This window comes from Apis cerana, linkage group LG11 (genome assembly GCF_029169275.1).
Source record: "Apis cerana isolate GH-2021 linkage group LG11, AcerK_1.0, whole genome shotgun sequence".
NCBI classification, from domain to species: domain Eukaryota; kingdom Metazoa; phylum Arthropoda; class Insecta; order Hymenoptera; family Apidae; genus Apis; species Apis cerana.
The window spans coordinates 6,214,557-6,238,983 of NC_083862.1; the positions used below are offsets into that span (position 1 = coordinate 6,214,557).

The 24,427-nt window shown below is 20.2% G+C and overlaps 3 protein-coding genes and 1 long non-coding RNA gene across 4 annotated transcripts; 2 read left to right on the forward strand and 2 right to left on the reverse strand.

Annotated features, from left to right (window-relative positions):
* Window positions 1-238: 238 nt before the first annotated feature.
* LOC108002383 (cuticle protein 21-like) lies at window positions 239-1,454 on the forward strand. Its single transcript, XM_017064037.3, has 2 exons — window positions 239-420; window positions 565-1,454. Exons 1-2 carry the CDS (start codon window positions 409-411, stop codon window positions 1,339-1,341), a joined length of 789 nt encoding a protein of 262 aa, XP_016919526.1. The 5' UTR covers window positions 239-408; the 3' UTR covers window positions 1,342-1,454.
* Window positions 1,455-4,801: 3,347 nt separating this feature from the next.
* Window positions 4,802-14,483, forward strand: LOC133666940 (uncharacterized). The gene is made up of 3 exons (XR_009831846.1): window positions 4,802-5,504; window positions 12,247-14,141; window positions 14,208-14,483. It is a non-coding gene; the product is annotated as an uncharacterized LOC133666940 (long non-coding RNA).
* On the reverse strand, window positions 12,150-14,016 carry LOC108002406 (serum response factor homolog A-like). Its single transcript, XM_017064076.3, has 2 exons — window positions 13,875-14,016; window positions 12,150-13,185 (listed from the first exon to the last, which is right to left on the reverse strand). Exons 1-2 carry the CDS (start codon window positions 13,884-13,886, stop codon window positions 12,241-12,243), a joined length of 957 nt encoding a protein of 318 aa, XP_016919565.1. The 5' UTR covers window positions 13,887-14,016; the 3' UTR covers window positions 12,150-12,240.
* Window positions 14,484-20,065: 5,582 nt separating the features above from the next.
* On the reverse strand, window positions 20,066-22,313 carry LOC108002407 (larval cuticle protein A2B-like). Its single transcript, XM_017064078.3, has 2 exons — window positions 22,173-22,313; window positions 20,066-20,850 (listed from the first exon to the last, which is right to left on the reverse strand). Exons 1-2 carry the CDS (start codon window positions 22,182-22,184, stop codon window positions 20,491-20,493), a joined length of 372 nt encoding a protein of 123 aa, XP_016919567.1. The 5' UTR covers window positions 22,185-22,313; the 3' UTR covers window positions 20,066-20,490.
* Window positions 22,314-24,427: the final 2,114 nt, after the last annotated feature.

Here is a 24,427-nt window from a genome sequence, read left to right on the forward strand (position 1 = left end):
GAGAAATTAAAATTAAAATTAAAATTAGAAATTATTAAAATCTATATATTTTATATGTATCTTCATTTTGGAAAAAATTACTTTTATTATCAAAGATAACTATTTATATAATAATTGTATAATAATCAATATCTTGATAATATTTTATTTTTAACTTATTTATGAAGAAATCATTAAATATAATTAAAAGTATATAACATATAGTGCTCTAAGAATTCTCCTCCCATGTACAGGCCAAGTTCAAGTACGGTAATGCTGATGCGATTTGCTACCAAACTTTGAAAGTCTGGCAAAACCTGAAGAATTTGGTGGGGAGCAGGCCGATCGGTATATAAAGCAGTCCGAAATAACGTTGGGCATCATCAGTCGCTCAGTCGATTTAACCAAGTTAACCAAATCTTCTCAACAATGGCCTTCAAGGTTGGTATACGATTGACTTATACGACAATATAGTCGGTAAGCTTGATTATTTCTTCATTAATGAAGAAACTCAAATATTTCGTCAAAAAATAGCAACCAAATAATAATTATATCACTAATCGCTTTACATATTTATTCTTCCAGTTCATCGTCTTTGCTGTCTTTATAGCCATTGCCAATGCTGGATTCATCCCAACTCAACCTTTGACTTACGCCTCTGGTGTACCCTTAGCTTACTCTGCTCCACTAGCTGCTGCCCCAGTGGCTAAGGCAGTAGTCGCCGCTCCCGTGGCTAAGGCGGTAGTAGCCAAAGCAGTCGACGCCGACTATGATCCTCATCCTCAATACAGCTATGCCTACGACGTGCACGACAGTCTGACCGGTGACGCGAAAAGCCAACAGGAAACTCGCGACGGAGATGTCGTCCAGGGCAGCTATTCCCTCATCGATGCTGATGGAACCAAACGCACCGTCGACTACACCGCTGACCCAGTCAACGGATTCAACGCAGTCGTCCGCAAAGAAGCAGCCGCTGTTGCTGTGAAAGCCGTTGCCGCAGCTCCAGTCGCTGCAGCCCCGGTCGCTGCAGCACCGGTTGCCGTGAAAACCATCACTGCCGCCCCCGTCGCCCATGCTCTTCCTCTCAGCTATGCAGCATCCGCTCCAGTGATCAGTGCACCGATCGCCAAACTCGCCCCTGTAGCCCATACTCCTCTGGCATATGCTGCTCCAGTTGCTAAAGTTGCCGCCCCAGCACTCGCTGTTGCGCACGCCGCCCCAGTCGCCTATTCCGCGCACCCCGCCCCTCTTGCATACGCCACACACACAGCCCCTCTCACATACGCTGCACATGCAGCTCCTATTGCCAAGTTGACCACCGCCCCAGCCCTTAGCTATGCCGCACCCGCCCACTACTTCTAAAACCTTTTCTCGCGTCTTGTCCGTTATGCTGTCGACAGGCTGAATCTTTTTTATTTATTTTTTTAGCAGAATTTTTTGTAACTTGATTAAAAAAAAACTCGTTACAAACATAATTTTTTATAGTTTTTCGTTTCTTTCTATTATTTCTTACCTGATTCTTTTCTTATCCTTCTTCAATTCCTCTATCTTAAATTATATGTAGTTGATATATATTTAAGGAATACATATTATATAATTTATTAGCAAATAAATTATATAAGTATAATTCTAGTACTGTTAACAGGAACTATTAATAATAAATTAGTAAAAGAATATGTAATAGAAATTCATTAAGTTTCCATATAGAATTTTTGATTTAATAATAATAAAATTTATAATAAAATTAATAAAATTTCATATGATAAATAATAATATCAATGATAATGTGAAATTAATCGATAATTTATTCGTTTTAATAAATAGTGTTTTACTAGATAATTACTAGATAATTTTAATATAAAGATAATTACAAATAAAATATACTATCTCTATATATAAAAATATTATAATATTATAATTTTTATTATTATTATAGATTACATTGTTTATTACATATACCATAGTTACATAGTTATATATTACATAGTTATAGTATTATTTTGATATATTGAATATGCTATTTAGACTTTATCTTTTTTAGCACATACTTATATTAAAGTGTAGTTTAGTATTCATATACTATTTGTCATATATAATTATCATATTCTTATTATGCAAAGAATATAGAAAAAAAATATAGAAAAATGTAGCAATAATGAAAATAAGAAAATTTGGAAAAAGTTATATAATAATAATATTTTTTAATTAATATTATAACATCATTCATTATTACACGGTATCATTTCTATTCGCATAAAGAGATATAATGATAAAGATAAAAATATCTTGGAAAAAGGCAAATTAATGTCGATGTTGCTATTTGGTTTATTTTGCATAAAAGAATAATTTGCACTTGGAATAAAAAGTAATGTGATCGCGTAACCTTGAATATAGGGTAGCGTTTCAATTTCTTGTTACTCGATCAGCTATTTCTGGTAGTTGACCCACTTTCTCTACTTTCGTACTCTTTTTCGAACGTCAGACATTCCACGTAACACTGTCAAATTTCTACGCAGTATCTACTTTTATTCTTTGAATTGTTGCGAAGGATCCACACCTATTAGTGAAAACTAGTTCAGAGAAAACTAGCAAAAGTGATATCAAATGTTTTTTGATAACTATTTTTTGATCCTCTTTTTTTCTTTCTTTCTTAATCTTATTAATATGTTAATATGGAAATCAATTACATCAATTTCTGAGAAAACTGTGTTAAATAATGTGTTTGAAAAAAAAATAATATTTATTATAAATTATTTAGAATGTTATTTTTAGAAAAAATGATAATCACAAAATGATATAATAAATATTAATGTAAGGAATGGAAGAAATGGAAAAATTCGCGATTTTGTAAAATCATATAATGAAAAGAAACATTATAACGAGAAAAACGGATGGTCATATATTTATGATGAAGTTCATCTCGATCACAGAAAGCAAATCCATTACGAAGGGAGAAAGGCGTCTGAATGCTCGACCTCGATTTAAATGATTGCATAATAAAAGTGAACCAGAATGATAAAAATTTTTGGCAATGGACGAACGTGTTTTGGAACCATTTAGTAACATTTTGAGTAAATTATATTTATATTTTAGAAACAAGAAAAAAATGTAACTTGGAATTTTATCTCTTTAAATTTCAAGTACTTTATGTATATTATTTTTCTAATTTGTTATCGGCTAAATTTTTTAGATTTTAGTTTTTAGTTTTTTTAATTTTGATAATATCTTTATTTTAAATATAAATAAGTATATTGGAGTTATTTAAAGTTTCTATTTGCGAAATATTTATTCATTAAATATAAAAAATAAAAATATATATTATATATTATTAGTTATTTATATTCTATTAAAATATCAATACTTTTTAAAACTATTTTCTAATAATAAAAAAAAAATAAAAGTAAATTTTTATAATAAATTTTATAAAAGTAGATATTTGATATATTTTTTCCTTTCAAACGAATAATAGATATAAAGTAAAGACAAATGAAAATAATTCTTTAATTTTGAGATGTAGTCTAGGATAAAATCTTATGTAAAAAATTTTTTTATAAAAACTAAAGTAATTTTTTAAATAAAATAATTTTCTATTAAATTAATTATTCTATTAAATTAATTTTCTATTTTCTTTTCAAATAATTTTCTATTAATTTATTTTATTAATTAAATAAAAAATTATAGCAAAATTTTAAAGAAAATTGATACAAAGATTTACAAATTATCTTTTTTTAATATATGTATATATTATATATATAATATAATATATAATATATATAATATATATTTATTATAATTATATTATTTATTTATTTATTATTATTTATTATACTTATTATATATTTATTAGTATATATTTTAATTAGTATATATTTCGCTAAAACTAATTGTTTCGCAATTGTGTTACGTGATTATAATTTTAGATGATAATTTATGCGTATAGTTAGCCAAATGAAATTCTGATTACATAGTTTAATTATTTCTAATGGGAAAATTATTGCAAGAAAAATAAATAAAATGTACTCGAATAAAAGACAAGTTTTGTGTAATAGACGCATCCATTTTTCATTGTCATGCTCAGAGAAACGCCTTGTAACCTTTTTAATCCATAGAAGAAAGGCATATCCCAGTCACGATAACACCTGCAGTTGTTTCTACTGTTTACGTGATTTGATTATCAATCACCAATTGATTGCTCGCAATGAGGTATCGGGACCGCGTGCTTTCACATTCGTTTTACAATACAAATCTATCTACGAATAAATCTATCGAAAGTTATGTGTGAAATAATTTTTGGATCCGGTGAAACTTCGATTCGAATTTGAATTTAGATAATTTTACATTTAAATTGTAAAAAATAATGTAAAGTATCTATACGTGAAAATTCCTTTAATGTGAAAAGTGAATCACTCGTAAAATTATTATTTCAATTATTATTATTTCAGTAATTTCAATCTCAATTACGATTTTTTTTATGTTTTTTTTTTTTTTTAATTGAAATTAGATCTTAATTTAAATTTTAAATAAAAAGAATAAATCGTAATCTTTATTATTTAAATTGCATTTTTTGTAAAATGAATTTTAAAACAATCTTAAAAAAAGAAAGATTTTAAAAATATTATAATAACAATATATTTAAATATAAATCATTCGGTTAATAATTTGTAGAACTTAATTATATTTATTAATTATATTTATCAATGATTTTAAAATATTAATATTTAATAGAAATAAAATAAAAAATATATAAATACAAAATTAAAATTAAAATTTATATTAAAACATAAAATTAAAGATTTTGACGAAAAAGTTCAATATAAACATTATATCTCTTTTTTTATTTAAATTATAATATTTTAATATAAATAATTTTCATCCTTTTTAGTAGATATCATTAATTAGTCATTCGTATAATTTATTACCATCATCATCCATCTGTTAATTAACAAACATTTGTAGATATAAATATCATCAAAGAACCGGTGCATAAAGTTATTAAAAGATTCATAAAGTTATTAAAAGTTACCCTTGAACTTTCGCAAATGAAACATTTAAATTTCGATCAGATGACGCGTCACATCTTTCATTATGAAACTCGGTAGTAATATCAAATGGTTTTCAAGCAGATTTATTCAGTCATCGAAATATTTCAACCATATCAAGGAACGTCCTCGCATAACCGATAAAATAATAATTGAACAATTTATAATCAATTAACATTTAACAATTAACAAATAATACAAGTTGTATAATAAAATATAATATCAAATAACAAAATAGTTTCACGGTTTAATTAAAAAATCGATGAAAGGATATTGGATTCGGATTCCGTCCACGGGCGATCTATTGTTCATTTGGTCGAATTCTTTCTATAACCGGTCTGGCAAAAGTGAACCGGTTTCTTGTGTAGCAAGCCACGTAATACGGGGCGCGATTACGAGAGGCCACATCGTGACATTGGGCGCGGTACTTTGACGGCCGCGGCAGCGGTTCTGGCTTATTTGGTGAAAGTTGAACAATATGAACAGGTATGTAATCGATTTAATATAATCAAGACCATTCGGACCCTTTCGCTCTCGATCAAGGGCTGCCTTATATTATAATTTTTTCATTATTCTCAATTTACTTGTTATATAATATTAATATTCCATCCTCTTATTTTCTATTTACATCTTATTATTTTTTTTTGTTCATGTATCGCATATCGTATATTATTTTTTCTACATTGTAATTTTATTCTTCATATATATCGAACGATTTTATTTTTCGCCCATATTTTATTATTCTTCAATATCGGACGATTATATCTCTCGTTTATATACATTTTTTATATATTTATTCTTCGTTAATACTTTTCTTCATTTTGTTCTTGAACTATATTTTATTATTTTTATTTTTTTTTATCTATGCTTTTATAATTTTATACTTTATTGATATTTTATCATTTTATTCTCTTTTTCTAATTATTTCGTAATTTTTTAATAAATTTAAATAATTTTATTTCTATATTATTTTATTCATTCTTAGACGGTTTATTATTTTGTAGTGACGTACAAAAGATTCTGATTAAATTGTTTTTTTACTTTTTTTTTCAAAAAGCAGAATATGGAGAAATATAATATATAAATAATAATATATAAATAATATATAAATAACATTTATAATTAATGTTATAATAATTTTCAAAATATTATTATTGTATATTGATATATTATTTAACATTTAATTATCTCCTTTGTTACAATAATAAGAAAACACGATGACGAGACATGGAATATAATATAATATAATATAGTAATGCGAAATTTTACATTATTTATTTTGAACATATATTTATATTTTAATTTATATATAATTTTATTTTAATCTTAATTATATACAAATTTTAAATATTATATTTCTTTTAAAATGTATTCAATTTTAAAATCAATTCTGATAATTAAAATAATTAAAGCATTTTAAAAACAAGATCAATTTAAAATTTTTATTTTATTTTATTTTATTATTTTTGACTTTCATTAACTTTGATGCATATTTATCATTGTTGAAATATTCTATTTTTTAGAGTAACAAACAAATTTTTATTATTTCTTTACTTTTTTATATATTTCTCTATATTCTTAATTTTTTATCATTTTTTATATTTTAACGATATTGTTCATTTATTTTTTTATAAGTAAACTAATTTTTTTAGAAAAAGAATCTTTTCATATTATAATATCATTATCATTATCTTGTGCTTTGTGCTTGACATTATTTCTAACACCATTAGATACAACTTTTTCCATCGCTATGAAAAAACTTTATATTTATTAAAAAAAATTTTTTCAATCTTCTTCTTTTAAATTCAATATCAGTATTTTCACAGCAAATTTTATTTAGATTATTTTAATTTTTTTATTAATTAAAGATTTACTATTTTAATGTCATAATAATTAAATATAATATAATATAATTTTAATATAAATATTTTAAACTTTCAAAAAAATTTATAATCAAAATTAATAAATATATAATTTTTATGTTTATTTAATAATGTTTGAGTAAATAATATTTATTCAATCTGTTTGAATAAATATATATCACTTGTTAAAAATATAATATAATTCAAAATTTCCATATATAAATTTGAATTATTAATAAATTTATTATTGTTACTTTTAAGTAATAGAATACGATAGATAAATTTCCAAATTTTTCATCAATTTCCAATTTAATACTTTGATATATTATGTATATTATGATATATAATATTATTCGAATTATTTAAAATGCTCTTTTAAATCTTGAAAATTATAATTTTTGAATTTAAGATATCACTTACATTGCAAATGTGCGATATCTTAAATAACATTTATTCTTTTTTTTTTATTATTATTTTATATGTGCTTCTATATGAAATATTGACAACAATTTCTTGAAGTTCTGCTTTTAGAAGAAAGTTAATTAGCTAAATCCTTCTGCATTTCATTATATTTTTTTAAATTATTAATATCAATTTGATATATTTTATAATATATTCTATTTACAATTAGCGATAAATTTATATGTTACTGACTTTACGTAAACATTTTTCATATATAATATCATTAATATGAAGAAAATATCTTTTTTTTAGATATGCAAAATGTATATTGTTATGTAAAAATATTTTGCAAATGCTGTATAACTATTTCGACAATAATTATATTTTATTTATTTTAAATATTTATTTTAATCCTAAATGTTTTATTTCAAATATATTATAACTATATATTAAAAAAATATGATTTTTTTAGATAAAATATTCTAAAAAAAACATTTTAAAATATTTTTTTATTTATTTTTATTAATTTTAATACAAAAAAATTGTAAACTAATTTCTATTGAAAAAAAAGTTCGAGATAAAAATAAAATATTTTAATATATGAATTCGTTATTTTATTTTATGGTAGAAGTCTTATATAATAAATAGATACTATAAACCTCCATATAAAAAATATATTTTTTTTAAATTTACCGAATTTATTTATCTTTCATTTTATGCCATTGTATGCCAAAATGTTACATTATTATTAAAAAAGTCGGGATCAATATGAGATCACAATCATAACTTGTATTTCAGAAATCTGAATTTTAAAGTGAAAACATGTTATATATATGTTAATGTATCTTATATATATAATAACATGTTATTACATAATATCATATAAAGACTTTAATATGATTTGAAGTATATATAGTATGCATTAATTATGCGTACGCATTAATTATATATATTATTACTATATCGTAATCATTATTTTCTATAGATAATTAAAATTATAATTAAAAATTCGATTTTCAAATTATAAAATTTGGTTATCATATAAAAATATCATATTCTTTATTTTGATTTATTATTTTTAATGTTTTAATGTTTTATTATTTTTAAAAAATTTTTTGTTTATTCAAGAAAATATACATTTATGTAATAATTTTTATCTACACATTAAATATAAATATGCATATGCATATAAATAAAATTAAATAGATTTTAAAATTTTATATTATAAATATTTATTAATAATATTATATGTTACAAGTGTTCTTAAAATAAATAAATCAGTATAATTATAATTGATATATAATACTAATAGTCATTGATGCATCAGATTATCATATGTTTAATTTTTCTTATCTATAATTATTATATAATATATATTAATTATTATTATATAAATAAAAAAGTTCTATTTTTTTTATGATAAAATATAAAAATTTTTTATATTATATGATTTTTATATTTTATAAAAAATCATTTAAAAATTTATATAGCATTATTTGTAGAACAGATATTGTTAAAATTTAACTGTATCAGGATTAAATTCTAAAGACTAAATAAACATAAAAATATAAGTTTAGGTTTATTTATTAAATTAAGCAAATTTAAATAAATCTGTATTATATAATGATACAAAGTGAAAATAGAGTGAGATGTAAAAATAAATTTGTTTCATTTTATCTCTTTTACACTTCATCTAAAAAATCTAATTTTAATTAGATTTAATATATAATTTAATATATAAGTTTTAAACAATATTTTTATATATTTTTTATTATTTTAAATAACTTTCTTGTTTGTTTTTTTAGAATCGATTTTCCAAAAATGTTCCAAAAAAATATTAATATTATATTGTAAAAAAATACAAATATTTTCTAAATTATTAAAAAATAAAATATATTTTATTTTTAAATTAATATCAAAATTTAATAAAATTTATTTACTAAAATTTAAATTTATATTTTAATATAATATAATATAATAATATTTTAATATTATAATATAATATAATATATAATATTTTAATATAACATAATATAATATAAATAAATCAATAAATATGTTATATAAATAATTTAAATTATACATTTTTCAAATAAATAAATATTGCTTTAATCACATTATTAAATATAATTATAATTAGATTTATATAATTAGATTAATAATTTTTATAATTATAGCAAAACAATATAATTCTGTAAAATAATTTTAACAGACATTTACATTTTCAAAATTTTTATCATTTTATATAATTAATTAATTAACATTTTTTAATTATTAGAAAAAATTTCTGAATAATAATATCGATTTTTATAATTTAATAATATTATAATATTTTATTTACATTAATAAATAATTTTAAAAATTTATTAATTTGATTATAAATAGCTATATATCATACTTATGTTGATTTAAGGTAACTATATACAATATACGCCTGATATATACATAATGATACTACTTACAGAACTACATTATACTCTTGTATTCCACTTATCTATATATATTCCACATATGATGTAAGTTATATTATATAACTATAGAAAATTTTTGTATAATTATAATTATATTTTTAAAAAATTTCATTTTATTTTTATGAATATATTTTTTATGAAATCATTATATAAAACTAAGATTATTAAAAATTGAAATTCTATTAGATAAATAAATAGACGAATTTCAATTTTGTTATTATTAAAAACATTCAAGTGTCTTTAATAAAATTAATGTTGATTTATATTAAATAAAAATAAAATTATATATATAATATTTATTATAATTATATTTACAGAAACAAAAATAGATTTTAAAAAATAATAAAACTATTATTTTATTTTATTCATTAAAATAGATATATATGTATTTGTTAAAATTATATTATATAATTTATATTAAATTCATTCATATAATTATTAAAAAATATTAATAATTTTTTTTTCCTTTTTGCTTTTTTTAACCGTATTAGAATACATTTTTAATGAAAGTATTATATCAAAATTTGCACTATTTTTTATTTATGTTAAAGCAAAATTATATATTAGAAAAATATTGTATTATAATTTCTATACTTATCTATTTATTTACTACTCGTTTATCTAATATTTAATATTTAATCAATTGATCTACTATATGTTACATTTCGTGATATAAAATTATATTAGAAATGTATCAAATTTTCAAATTTTCACAAACTTTCAAATATATTTAATTATATATTAATATATTAATTATATATTTAATTATATATTATATATTTTTAAAAAATATAATATATTTATTATTTACATAATACAATATAAATTAATTTAAAGAAATTAATTCACATAATTAATTAATATTTAATTTGAAATTAATTTAAAAAACTTAAAATAAATAACAATCATAATCAATATTTGACATATTTAATTACTTGTTACATAACATAAGTTTTATTACTTTAAACTTTCGTTATTCCTTCAAAATAACTTTCGTTATTATTATAATAATATTTAATTATTAATATTATTAATATTATAATAATATTATAATAATCTTAAAATATATATATCTGCCATTCTATATCTATCATTCTATATATAATTTCTATCAATTGATAATATCCAAAATGTATTTATTCATGTTGTAATAATTTTAAAATTAAATAAAAATGTTTTTCATAAATAAATCATTTATATTATATTCCATAAAAATATAATTCAAGGATGTCTTACAATTGATGTCTTTCATAAATAAATCATCTAGATTACATTCCATAAAAATGCAACTCAATAAAGTATATGTAACATGTCTAGTTTATACATGTTAACATGTTACGTATATGTTATTGAAGATCGAATCGTGTTACATATATAAACGCATATATATGCATATATATATCTATGTGTAAAAGTTTTCTTGCGTAAATACTAGAGGACTTCATAGCGTCGTAATGTCGACTTGCGTAACAATAAACGAGCGTGATGAATCGAAGTTCGCGCGGATGAACGTGACGAGTGATCGATCCGCGTATGTTTGTGACATTGATCAACGTTATTCGCTTTTACTTATTACGCCTACACACAGTCACGTAGGTCGTAACGACGTAATCGATTGTGCCGAGGCTACAGAGATTATGGGGACACTGGCCCCGTCACGGGCTTCTCCACATAAAAAAGAAAATCAAACCCTGTTGAATAATAAATCTTTTCATTTGCTCACAGTGCAACAATTGCGATACGTGACATCATGCTGGATTGGAATAAAAATGTATTCACATGCATGAAACAATCTTATCATTTTGCGAAAATATCTGTGGTGTTAATATTATGTAGTTATGTAATGATGTAGTTTTACGAAAGATGGTTTAATTATAAATGAATATTTTGCAAGTTTCATGAAACATTATAAGTAAACAATTGTTTTGATTTTTTTGTTTTGTTAACGAGAAAAGTTACAAATATTTCAATAATTGAAAATATATTCTTTTGGAAAGAATTGCTTAATGTATAATAAATTTGTGTTCTCTTGAAATTTCATATTTGTGACGCGATATAAAAAACTTGTTTTTAGTAGCTTTCAACAAAATGGATCTATATTATCGTACATGTTTATCTCGAAAATTTTATTTTAAAAAATCTTTATATTCTTTATATCTTTATATATATTTAGATTTGAAAAAATTTAATATTTTTTAAAAATTTAAGTTACAATTCCTTCAAAATTATAAATTAAGAAGAAAATATGTAATTTAATTTTAAATTTTTATAAAATCATATATTTTATACACATATCTAATTAATATAATATAATTTATATAAAAGTGTATCAAATGTCGAATAATAAACAAGTACAAGAATTTTAGGAAGTTGATTCATAATAATATTAGATATAATTCATTATAAAGATATATTTATTACAACTTGATCAATTAAGCGGGCATGACTTAATAATAAAACAATCTTAACAAAACAATTTTAAAAATTTTACAGAAGAGTGGTGGCGGGTGCATAAGTGAGACCTTCAATAGATGCGTAAGCTAAAGGTGATGAGTAAGCAGTTGTGTACGCATAGACATTAGGATAAGAGGTAAAAGTGGTAACAGTTTTAGTTGCTGGCAAGCTTACTAATCTCGCCGCTTGTGGAACTTTTGCTGGCAATTGTACCGGAGTAACAAGAGTTTTCACTGGTGTAGCAGTCTGTTTCTGCTGTTGTGATTGTTGTCGTTGCAATGATTGTTGCTTTTGATGTTCTTGTTGCTGTCCCTGTTCTTGTTGTATCCTTTGCTGTTGCTGAATTTGCTGTTGGAATCGCAATCTGGATTGTTGTTGAAACTGTTGCAATTGTTGCAATTGTTTCTGTTGCTGTTCTTGTTGTTGCCTTTCAAGCTCCTTCAATTGCTGCAATTGTTGTTCTTGTTGTTGTCGAAGCTGCTCGTCATGAGCAATTGGACTGTTGGATGCAACCAGAGGACCGGATCTAGCCTCAACTACTTCAACATCAGAATCTGGACCGCTAGCTGGAATAGCTGGTGCAGGTGCTGCAGGCAAAACAGGTGTAGCTGCTGCGGCAGGCGCGATGGCTGGTGCGTATGGTAGCAATGGAGCTGCAATGGCTGCTACAGCAGTTGCTGGTTCTCGGCTTACCACTGCGTTAAAGCCATTTATTGGATCCGCTGTATACTCGACTATGCGTCGAGTACCGTCTGCCTCAATCAAGCTGTAGCTACCCTGTACCAAATCGCCATTTCTAGTTTCATATTGGGCTTTAGAGTCCCCGGTTACGGCATCTTGGACGTCATACGCGAAGCTGTAGTGGGGTGTCGAATCTAATTCCTCGAGTTTTGCTGTCACTATAGATGCCGGTACTGCCGGTATCGCTGGTACCACCGCCCCTTTTGAAAACACTGCTACGCTTAAGAGTACGATGAGCTAAATATAAAAAAAAAATTTTTTCAGAAAATAATTATTTAATTCAAGAAAGTACGAAATTCTATACAATTTTTTATATATATATATGTTTCTTTTATATTCAAAGTCAATTTTAATTATTCTAAAATTTTTTTCGTTTTTTTTTTGTCCGAATCTTTATGTACCTGTATGTAATATCGATAATAATCATAAAATTTTTTATAATAGAAGAGACAGATTTATGTTACTATTATGTAATTTTATCAGAAGTCAATATGATTAATATTTAGTGATATATGTTTTATGCTAACTTGATGCACAACTTGTTAATCAATAAACTAATTAATATTTAACAATCTAACAAATATATATTAGATAATAATATATAATTTGATGAAACTACAATATTTGTGAAATTTTTAAGTATTTCAACAAAATATATTTGAAATTTTCGATTTTGATAATTATAATTGTCCTGAAAACAACCAAAGAATAATAATAAAAATGAAAATTAATAATAGATATTGCAGAAAAAAAAGGAAAAATACAATATATTTTAAATGTAAACAAATATATAAAAAAAGAAAGAAAAATAATAAATTAGTAAATAATATAATTAATAAATAATATAATTCTTAACTGATAAAACTAATTAAAATGATCTTTATATTAAATCTATGTTTATCGATTTCTAGCAAAGAACTTCTTACCTTTCCAGCCATGTTTGTTTGCAAGAAGATCGTCAGAAGACTGATGCCTTAGGGTAAAATTCGTCGTACTTTTATACGCCTGATGACTGTCGCTGTTTTCGTGTCATCCGTTAACAATAATCGAGCTATTCCTTGCACCCAAACTCACATCGAAACACCTGTCTTACACACAGCGTCCCCACTTAATCTCTCCTTCTTTTATTTAGCCTACCTATTACTCTCTTTCTTTTGCCATTCGATGACCTCCTCATAAATGTTACAATATATGTAAGTATATACATACAACCATAAACCGATGAGTATGCACGCTTATGTTTCTTCATATCGTCGTAGTGAATACACGCGACTTGTATGCCAATATGTCGAAGATACGAAGTCTCGAGGTCATACGACGAAACCGCGAACGCAAACTGTGAACTCTACTCTAACCTCCCTTGTGATGAAAGGTGCATACTTCCAAAAGTTTACAATATTGCGTGATTGTTATCGATTAGCATTTATGTCGCAGCTGCGACATATTGAACTAAGGCTAACAGGCCAAAAGGGTTTCTTAATAAGAAGAATTATTATTCTTCTATTTGAATAAATGTTTAAAAAATTTTTATAATACGACTATATTAGAATCATTCACAATTATCACATAAATTGATTAATAATAGATTTAATAGATAATTGATAAACAAAATTATTATTATTATGATTATATGAGAAGAATATCAAGTAATTTATTTTTAAATTATATACATATATATATTATTATTATATATATTATATATATTATATTTATATAAAATTAGCAATAAATTAAATTAATATTACAATACATTTAATTAATTATTTTTTCAATTTTTCAAATTTTAAAAATTTTTCATTTTTATTCTCACGCAAACATAATATAATTTTTTTTCTATATTATTTAAATTTTCATAAAAAATCAGTTAAATTAAATTATTTTTTTTAATTATTTAATAGTTCTTTAATTCTCTATTTTAAAAATAAATCAATTGATTTTACATTTTGTGCATTAGAGCATTTACATTTTGTAAAAAAATTATAAAAAAATATATTTTTGTTTATTCAATAAATATTCGATTTTTTAATAACAATAATAAACTATTAATGATTTATAAAATATAGAATTTAAATAATATAATTACAATTTATTTTTTATGTAGTACTGATCACCAATAATTTTTAAAAAAATTTAAATTTAAATTTTTCTTTAAATTTTTTATAAAATTTTATAAAATTTTTCAGTTAAATCATATTCTGTATTAATGAAATTTTAACAATAATTGCCTATAAAATAATTTAATATGATATTTTATAAATAAAAATATATCGAATATAATTATCATCTTTTAAAATTAATGTAATAAAATTTCGGTTAATAAATTTCAAAATCTATTATATCTCAAAATTATATCTAATAATTAATATAGAAAATAAGAAAAATTAAAAGTTAAAATAAAATAAAATTAATAATAATTCATATATATTTATTTACATTTTTTTTATACTGCTATATTTTTTTATTGATATTAAAATAAAATATATATTAAGATAAAATATATTGAATGTTTTATTTAATATGTATATATTGATATAGAAATTATACATGATATAGATATGTACATATTTATAAAATGTTAATATATTTATGAATATTCATTAATATATTCTTTGAAAAAATAATTATAGATTATTAAAAATAATTATAGATTATTAAACACAAAAATCGATATAATATAGATAGACGCTTATCTATATTATCTTTATTAAATAATAAATAATTTAAGTGAAATGAAACAAAAACAGATTGAGCTGTGACGGAAATAAAATCGTTTTCTTTTATGTTCAATAGTATCCCATATATATATATATATATATATATATATTAACACTATAAATGTTTTTGCATCTTTTAGAAATTTTTAAAATTTTGTTTTTTCCCGAATTAAATAATTATTTTTTAAAAATATATTTTTATTTAAAATGATTACTTTAAAATGATAATACTTTTATATAATACAATTATATAAAAAGAATTAAGCAAGATTTTTATTTGATTATTTCCATTTGTTTATTAAAATATATTTGAAATTCTTGCATTTGAATATGTACATAGAACTAACATTTAAGAATCTATATCTGATATTCTTGCATATAATATAACTTCTACGTGTGTATACCTGTATATTTAAAAAATGCAAACTAGTAATGCGCATATGATCTTTCTTTGTTTTACATTTTCATATTTATTCATATATTTTTTAAAAGTTCAATAATTCTTGTTAATATAAAAAAGTTAATTTAATTTTTTATATAATAAATAAATTTCTGATATAACAATAAAACGGTTTAATAATAATAAAACATAATTTTTCAAATAATAAACAAAATTGTATTTTATAAAATTAATATTAAATGTTTTAAAAGCATTCATGTATAAAAAGAGTATTAATATATAAAATTTTTTTATTAAATAAAATACATTACAGATAATTTTAGAGGCCAAAAATTAAAAATTAGTATATAAAAATCAGTTAAGGTTTATTTATTAAGTTTTAAGCAATATAATCTCACATTAGATGAAACAAAATGAGACTAGAACATGAAGATAACGACAATTTCACTCTACCTTACTTTATTTAATATAAAATTTAATTATTTAGTAATTATTTAATAACTAAGTTTTAATCAACATTTTTGTATTAATTTTCGTATTTTTATATTTGTTTTGCCTTTTAAATAACTTCCAAAGAAGTTCCATAAATAATATTCTCTATATATTTTAATTAATTATTAAGGATTTATAAAACTCAAATCTTTCAAATTAGTAATAAAATCATTTATAAATAAAAATAATACAAAATTGAATAATAAAATTAAAATATATTATCAATATTATAATTAAATGTTAGTAATGCATTAATAATATATTATATTAATTTTCTTTAAATATTGTCAATTGAATCTTCATTTGATGATTGCTACATTTAAGTGAAAATAAAGTGTGAACGTGAGTATCATTTATATATTATCATTGATACGTTGAAGAAAGTCATTCGAGGTTATTCGACGAAATTACGAAAGATAGTGAATTCTATATATACTTATTGTATTTTTTTCTTATTCAATGTTCATAGTTTTGTCCAATTAACAAGATTATCTTTATCATTATTCATTAATTATTAATTTTATTAATTATTATCATAATATTTAAAATTTTTTGCATATTAAAAAGAATATAAATACACGCAATGGCTTTTTTAAAATTCAAAATTAAATTAAAAAATAAACATTAGAAATAATGCACAATATTGTATATCATGTATATTAAATAATATTGTGTAATGCGTGTTATATATATATATGTATGTATGTATGTATGTATGTATACTATAATATATTAATATAAAATATATATATAAAATATTTTATATTATTCATGTATCTATTTTTAATATGCGATATATATATAATATTTTAAAATAATTAATAATGAATAATAATGAAAAACTATGAATTTTTAATTTTTGAAAGTTTTATATAAATTTATGTAAAAAAAATTATTTGTGCAAAATAATGAATAATTTATAATTCATTGAACTTTCTTTCACAATAGATTGTGAAAGAATTATGGCAATGATCTTTTTTTTTATAGTCAATTTTATTTTATTGTTAAATTTAAGTTTATTATATATATATAAATTTCAATTTGAAATATATATTTTCAATATGTATTTTTTGCTATGTATAGAGAGAAAAATACGAATAAGAGATTAAAATAGAAGATAGCAAGGTTTTGATTTATATATAGTATTCTAATAAATTATTTTTTGTATATACTTTATTTTTATATACATATAATTTACAAAATAAAAAAATAATTTGATATTTTTAATGTACTTTATAAAATTTTAAAAATAAATTCTTTATAAAAATGTTATGTGAATTATTTTATTATATTTTAAAATAAATAAATTAAATATTATAAATAAATGAATATTTATAAATCATTACAAATTCAGAAAAATATATAAGAATTAAATTTAATTTTAATTTAATAATTTTATAACAAATTTTATAAAAATTAAAAAACTTTTCCAATGATATTTTCAATAATATATTCAATAATGTAATGAATAAGCATTGTATTGAATTAATATTAATATTAATAATATTAATAATATATTAATAATATATAATAATAATAATATTGTATTTATAATAAATTAAATATTACTTTATTATTTTTAATAATAATAAATATGTTAAAATGATGAATGATGATAATTCTATAATAAATAATAAATCATTAAAAATATATCCCCATTGTATGTTGAAAGATATTTAATAATAAATAAATATTATTATAATTTAATAGTAAATAAATATTTCAATCTTAAAATAGAAAATAGATTAAAATATCAATCAATAAAAAAATATTAATTTTTAGAAAATATATAATATTTTATAACATTAAAAAATTATATGTTTAAATCTAATAATAATTATATAAAAATATGTTAATATATAAATTATTTTAATATTAAAATTTTTTTATTGTAATTACAATATCAAATAATTATAATTTTGTATAAATTTTTATTAAAAAATATAAAAAGATTTACACAAAATATATTTTAAATAATAAATTTAAATGATTGTATGTAATTTTTTTATATTGATTTTTAATAATCTTAAAGAATAGAATTTTTAGTATATTTATATTTAGTATATTTATATATATTTAGTATGTATATTAATATTTCGAATTATATATTCTTTTATATTTATAATCAATGTTTAATATTTTTCAATAATAAATAAAAATTATTATAGTAATAAAAATTTCATATATATAATATCATATATTATATCATATGTAATAATTATTTATCAATCATCATTAAGAAGAAATTAAAACAAATTATTTTTTTTCATCTCTCGTTTCAATTTTTAACGGAAATTTAAAATTTTTTTTACTTACTTACAATAAATATAAAATTATATCATATTCTGAAATATAATCGTTTTTTTAATTAAGAAAATAAACTGATCAACACGTACTTGATTTTGTAATCTTTAATACATTTCTTTTTATAAATTTTAATATACTGAATATAAATCTATAAATTTCATCTTTACCAGAATCCATAATTTTTTAAAAAATTAAAATAAAAAATTGAAATTTGGAACTGTTTCATATTTTTATAATAATAGTTATTCAATTTTTTTTTTGATATGAAACGATTCTATGAATTTTCCCCAAAAATAATTATTAATTTATCAAGATTTAATCTAGATTTAATCTAATTTATCTAAATTTAAATCATGAACAAAGTTAACTGAAAACATATGATAGAGCAGTCCTTTTGCTAAAAAAAAGAAATAACAAGAGACGTTACAACATTATTTTTATTTTCAATATAGAAATGAAATAGCTTTCTAAAAATGCGCAGCAATAATACTCAATAACAATTATTGGTAACTTTTATATTATAATATGCTATATTTTATATATTTGCTATTTGATTATATATTGCTATAATAGACGAAGTGTTATCATTGAATATTATTATCACATATTTATAATACATATAATATAAAATATAATAAAACAACGAAAAAGAATCGTAGATCAATTTTTCAGAACTCGTTATAAAAGAGATTTTGCTCTTAAAACAATGATGTTAAAACAAATTTTGAAAAAATTCTTTAAAATCTAAAAAAAAAAAATTTGTAAAATTTTAAAAGAAAAAAACAATTTTCATTCTGTTTTACAACAAAAAATTATTTTCGAAAAAATAAAAAGTAAAATAGGAATTTTATGCTTTAAAATAAATCCATATGCGGTATTATATAATTTTTTTCAAAACTATAATAGTTCAAATATTTTGACAATTTTTGAATCGAAATTTGATTATTTTTTAATTTTCTGGCATAATAATTATTAATATATTAAAATATATTTATGTTATAATATTTAAAAATATTTCTTTATAGTATATATATATATATATATAATCTAAATAAATAATAATAAATAATAATAAATAATAATAAATATATAATAATAAATAAATATAATAAATATATAATTAAATAAAATCTAAAATATATATAAAAAAAGTCTAAAAAATATACAAATATAACTAAAATGAGGGGAAAGTAATAATTAGAAATTTTTACCTTATAAAAGATTTTACTATAAACGCACCATTACAAAATAAGCATATAATATATGCAGTATATACAGTGTGATATGACTAGTTACATAACAAATAGTGTAAAAAGATAAATTTCTTTTTTATAAGCAAATGATATCAACATAATTCTATTAAACATTGGACAATGCATAATATAAAATTATAAATGACTTTAAAAATAATTAAAAAATTTTTTTGTTATTACAAATACAATCAAATATTTTATGCTGCACAATATAAAATGCAAATAAAATGCAAAAATCAATGAAAGCTAAAACTCTGTTTTATGAAATTAATAAATTCCTTATATCGTTAAAATAATTTTTCTTTTGTTTGAAAACAACAGCGAACAATTATAAATTGTAAAGCAATAAACAATCAATAACAATTGCTAAAAATCTCTAAGGATGAAAAGCCACTGGAACAACTTTTACGGCAGGTTTAATAATAGCCAAAGGTTCTCTATGGACCACCGCATTGAATCCATTCACAGGATCCGCCGTATACTCGACAATCCTTCTAGTGCCATCAGCTTCAATGAAACTATAACTACCGCTTACTATATCACCATTCCTGGTTTCTTGCTGGGATTTCGAGTCGCCTGTTAAACTATCTTGAACATCGTAAGCATAAGTGTATTGTGGATGAGGATCATAATTAAATTCTGAATTCACGGATGCGAGTTTGGCCACTGCTGGTAGAGAAACTGCAGATCCTTTGCATATTGCAATCACACCAATTGCCAATACAATAATTATTCGCTAAAAAATAATAGAGAAATGTTAAAAATATAAAATTTAAAAATGACAATTATGTATTTGACATTTGGAAATTTAACATTCATAATAGTAATTAATAGTATTTTTTATATAATATTTTTAATAAAAATATTTTTTTATAAATTATATATTAATGTTATATATAATTTATATAATTATTATTAATGTTATATATAATTTACAAAATATTCCTTATTATATTTATATATATATAAATATTATACTTAGATATATGTATAAAGTGATTTATAATTTTATTTATTTTATATATATATTATATATTATAACTAATTTTAGAGTTTTATTAGATATTATTTTCGATTGATTTTATGAAACTTTGTATGAAGATTTGTATCATATATATATATCGTATCATATATATATATTGTATCATATATATATGTCAAATTTGATATATAATAATTATACATATATATGAAATTAAAAAAATAAAATTACAAATTCATTTTTATATATATATATATATATATAAATATCCGTATAGTTTACCGTATAGTTATTAAACATAATTTTAATAAATATTAATAACAATAATTATAATCATATTAGAATAATATAATATATAAAATTTTTAGAAAAATATACGTTTTAAATTAATATCGTTCGAATTAACGATCATATTAATAATATTCAATAATTTTTAGCAACGATTATAAAAATTAGATTATTTCTCAAAAAAGTATCAGAAGCGATATGACAAATGAATAGATTATAATATGAATTATAATAGATTATAATATGAATATAGATTATAATACTTTAATTGATAACATATCTATATATGTAATATATGATATATTTATTGTTATTCATTATTTTTATTTAAAGAATTTTGTTATTTTCTTCAAATTTCTCTAATTTAATAAATAAATTAAAATAATAATAATAAGCATATCCGCATCATTAATTTCATTTTTTTTTAAATTTTATAATTCTTTATCTAGGAAAAAAAAGAAAACAGAAATCATATTTATCTAATCTATTTTTAGATTAGATAAATAATAATAATTAATAGTGAATTTTTAATGAATTTTTAAAAAAAATTTTTAAAAAATTTTTTAAAAAACATCTTTCTACTTTATCTCTAAATTTTTTATAAAATATTAATTATTTTGAATTAATCAATATTCTTTTAATTGATTTCCAAATTTTAAAAAATAATAAAAAAATTAAAAGTAATATTATGTATTTAAAAATAATTACTATTTTTAAATAGTAAAAAAGCAAAAAATTTAATGAAATCTAATTAACAAAATTGATTAACTATTATGTTTCTCTCTCACCTTAATAGCCATGTTTTGAATTTTGTATAATCCTATGAGTGAATGAAAGTCAAGAAGGAAACTAACTTCGGTTTAAAGTGACAAACGTATTTATAGGTAGTACAGGGTTGTCATTTGTGGGTGTATGTGAATCGATGCTCTTCACAGCTCTCGATGCATTGCAAGCAGTTTGGAAGGTATGGACGTGACGTTTTCGACAGCAAAAGTTTCGTTCTCGTTTTATTTTCTAATAGCTGCATATCGAACATTTTTTTATATTTAAGCGCATTTTAGTTTTTATTATTGATCTTTTTTTAAATATTAAATACATACATATGTATTTCTATATTTGAAAATAAGTGTAGAAATTTGTAAAAATTAATAATTTATATATTTTATTATTTCGATATATATCTTTCGATATATATTTTTTAATGAAAAACATTGAAACTTTTTTATAGAAAATATAATAAATATATTTATATAGTAAATTTATAGAAAATATATATAATAATTCTTCGTAAGAATATATGATTTTAACTATTAATGATTATGAAAAATATTAATGATAAATTTTTGTTTAATACTGAATTATAATTTTAATAATAAAATTAATAACTAATTCAAATATTTATAAAAGTTATATTAATAAAAATAAATTTTGTTAATTCAAATTAAAAAGAACAAGAATGAAGATAATTAGAAATATATTAATAAATATATCTTCACAAAAAAATATTTATCAAGATTATATATATTTTTTTATTCTCTATTCGATATTCATAAAATTTTAAATAATTGATATAAATTGATATAAATAATATCTTAATATCTTTGACATTACTTAAAATACAATAGCGCAATTGTTTTATATTAAAAAAGATAAAATAAAAAAAACATTAAATATATTAATTATTGTTTAAAATGTAAAAATTTAGAAAAAACTGGAGGAATTCGGACAATAATTTTTCCTCTTTTTAAAACTATTGTGCTTTCACTATTGCATAATTCCGTTTTAGTCACAGTCGTAAGTATAACGTTTCCGTCATGTAAGCACATGATACAAAGAATACTAAACACTCCGTTTGATGAAAATGATCTGCTTTGGAATATTCATATTTTGTTTTTCAATTTTTTTAATTTTTCATTCATTATTTTATTAAATGTTAGAATTATCAATTATATGGATGAAAAACATCCACTATACATCTTTTTTAAAATATAATTAATATATATATTTTACATTTTAATTAAAAAAATAACCACCTAACATTATTATAATCTTAATTTATGTCAATATTATTATTTGTAAAGAAAAAAAGAATAAAAATAAAATAAATATAATTTTTTATTTTTTATGCCTCTTTAACACAATTATAAGAAAGTATCCAAGTCATACATGCTTATTTTGATGAAATTTATGTGAGATAATATTTTTAAAAAAAATAAACAAATATTTTTTTTTATTAGTTATCATACGCGTTGAAAAGATAAAAATAGAATTGCAAAAATATATTTTTGAAATATCAAAAGAAAGAATATTAATAATATTTTTTTTGAATTATACATCTTTGAATAAACTTGATTAATCAACTCAAAAAAATTTGAAAACAATTATTTGGTTAAAAAATATTAAAAATTTAAAGTTTTTATTAATCAAAATATCAATAATATCTTTATGAAATAAATATTGATTATATTAATGTCAATGTTAGCTATATTAATAAAATTTAATATAGCTAAAACTATTATATATAAAAAGAAAAAATTATATATAAAAATATATAAAAAAATCATTTAAAAATTTAAATTATTTATTAATTTTATAAATACTATTAAATTAAATTCAATTTATTATAATTTTCAAAATTTTAATTAATTATACGATAAAAAATAATTATAAAAATGTTTATTATTTTAGATTTCGAATAGGCTATATATCATATGACTGCCAATTACATAATTTTTCAAACATTTTCACTAAATTAATAACATAATTTTTCAAATAATTTTTTAATAATAATTTTTAAAATTTCATATTTATTTTTTTAAAAAATTAAATTATTTTCTTTAACTTTTTTAAATTAACTTTTTTCAATGAAATTGTATATTTTTTAAAATACAATGCATTTTCATATTTGTTTTAAAAAAAATATTAAAATGTTAAATCAAAAATTGATTAATTCAGAAATCATTTTTTGTTGCGAATTATACATAGAAATTAAAAATATTCATTCAGAAAATATATTAATATATTGTTAATAGATTACTAATGT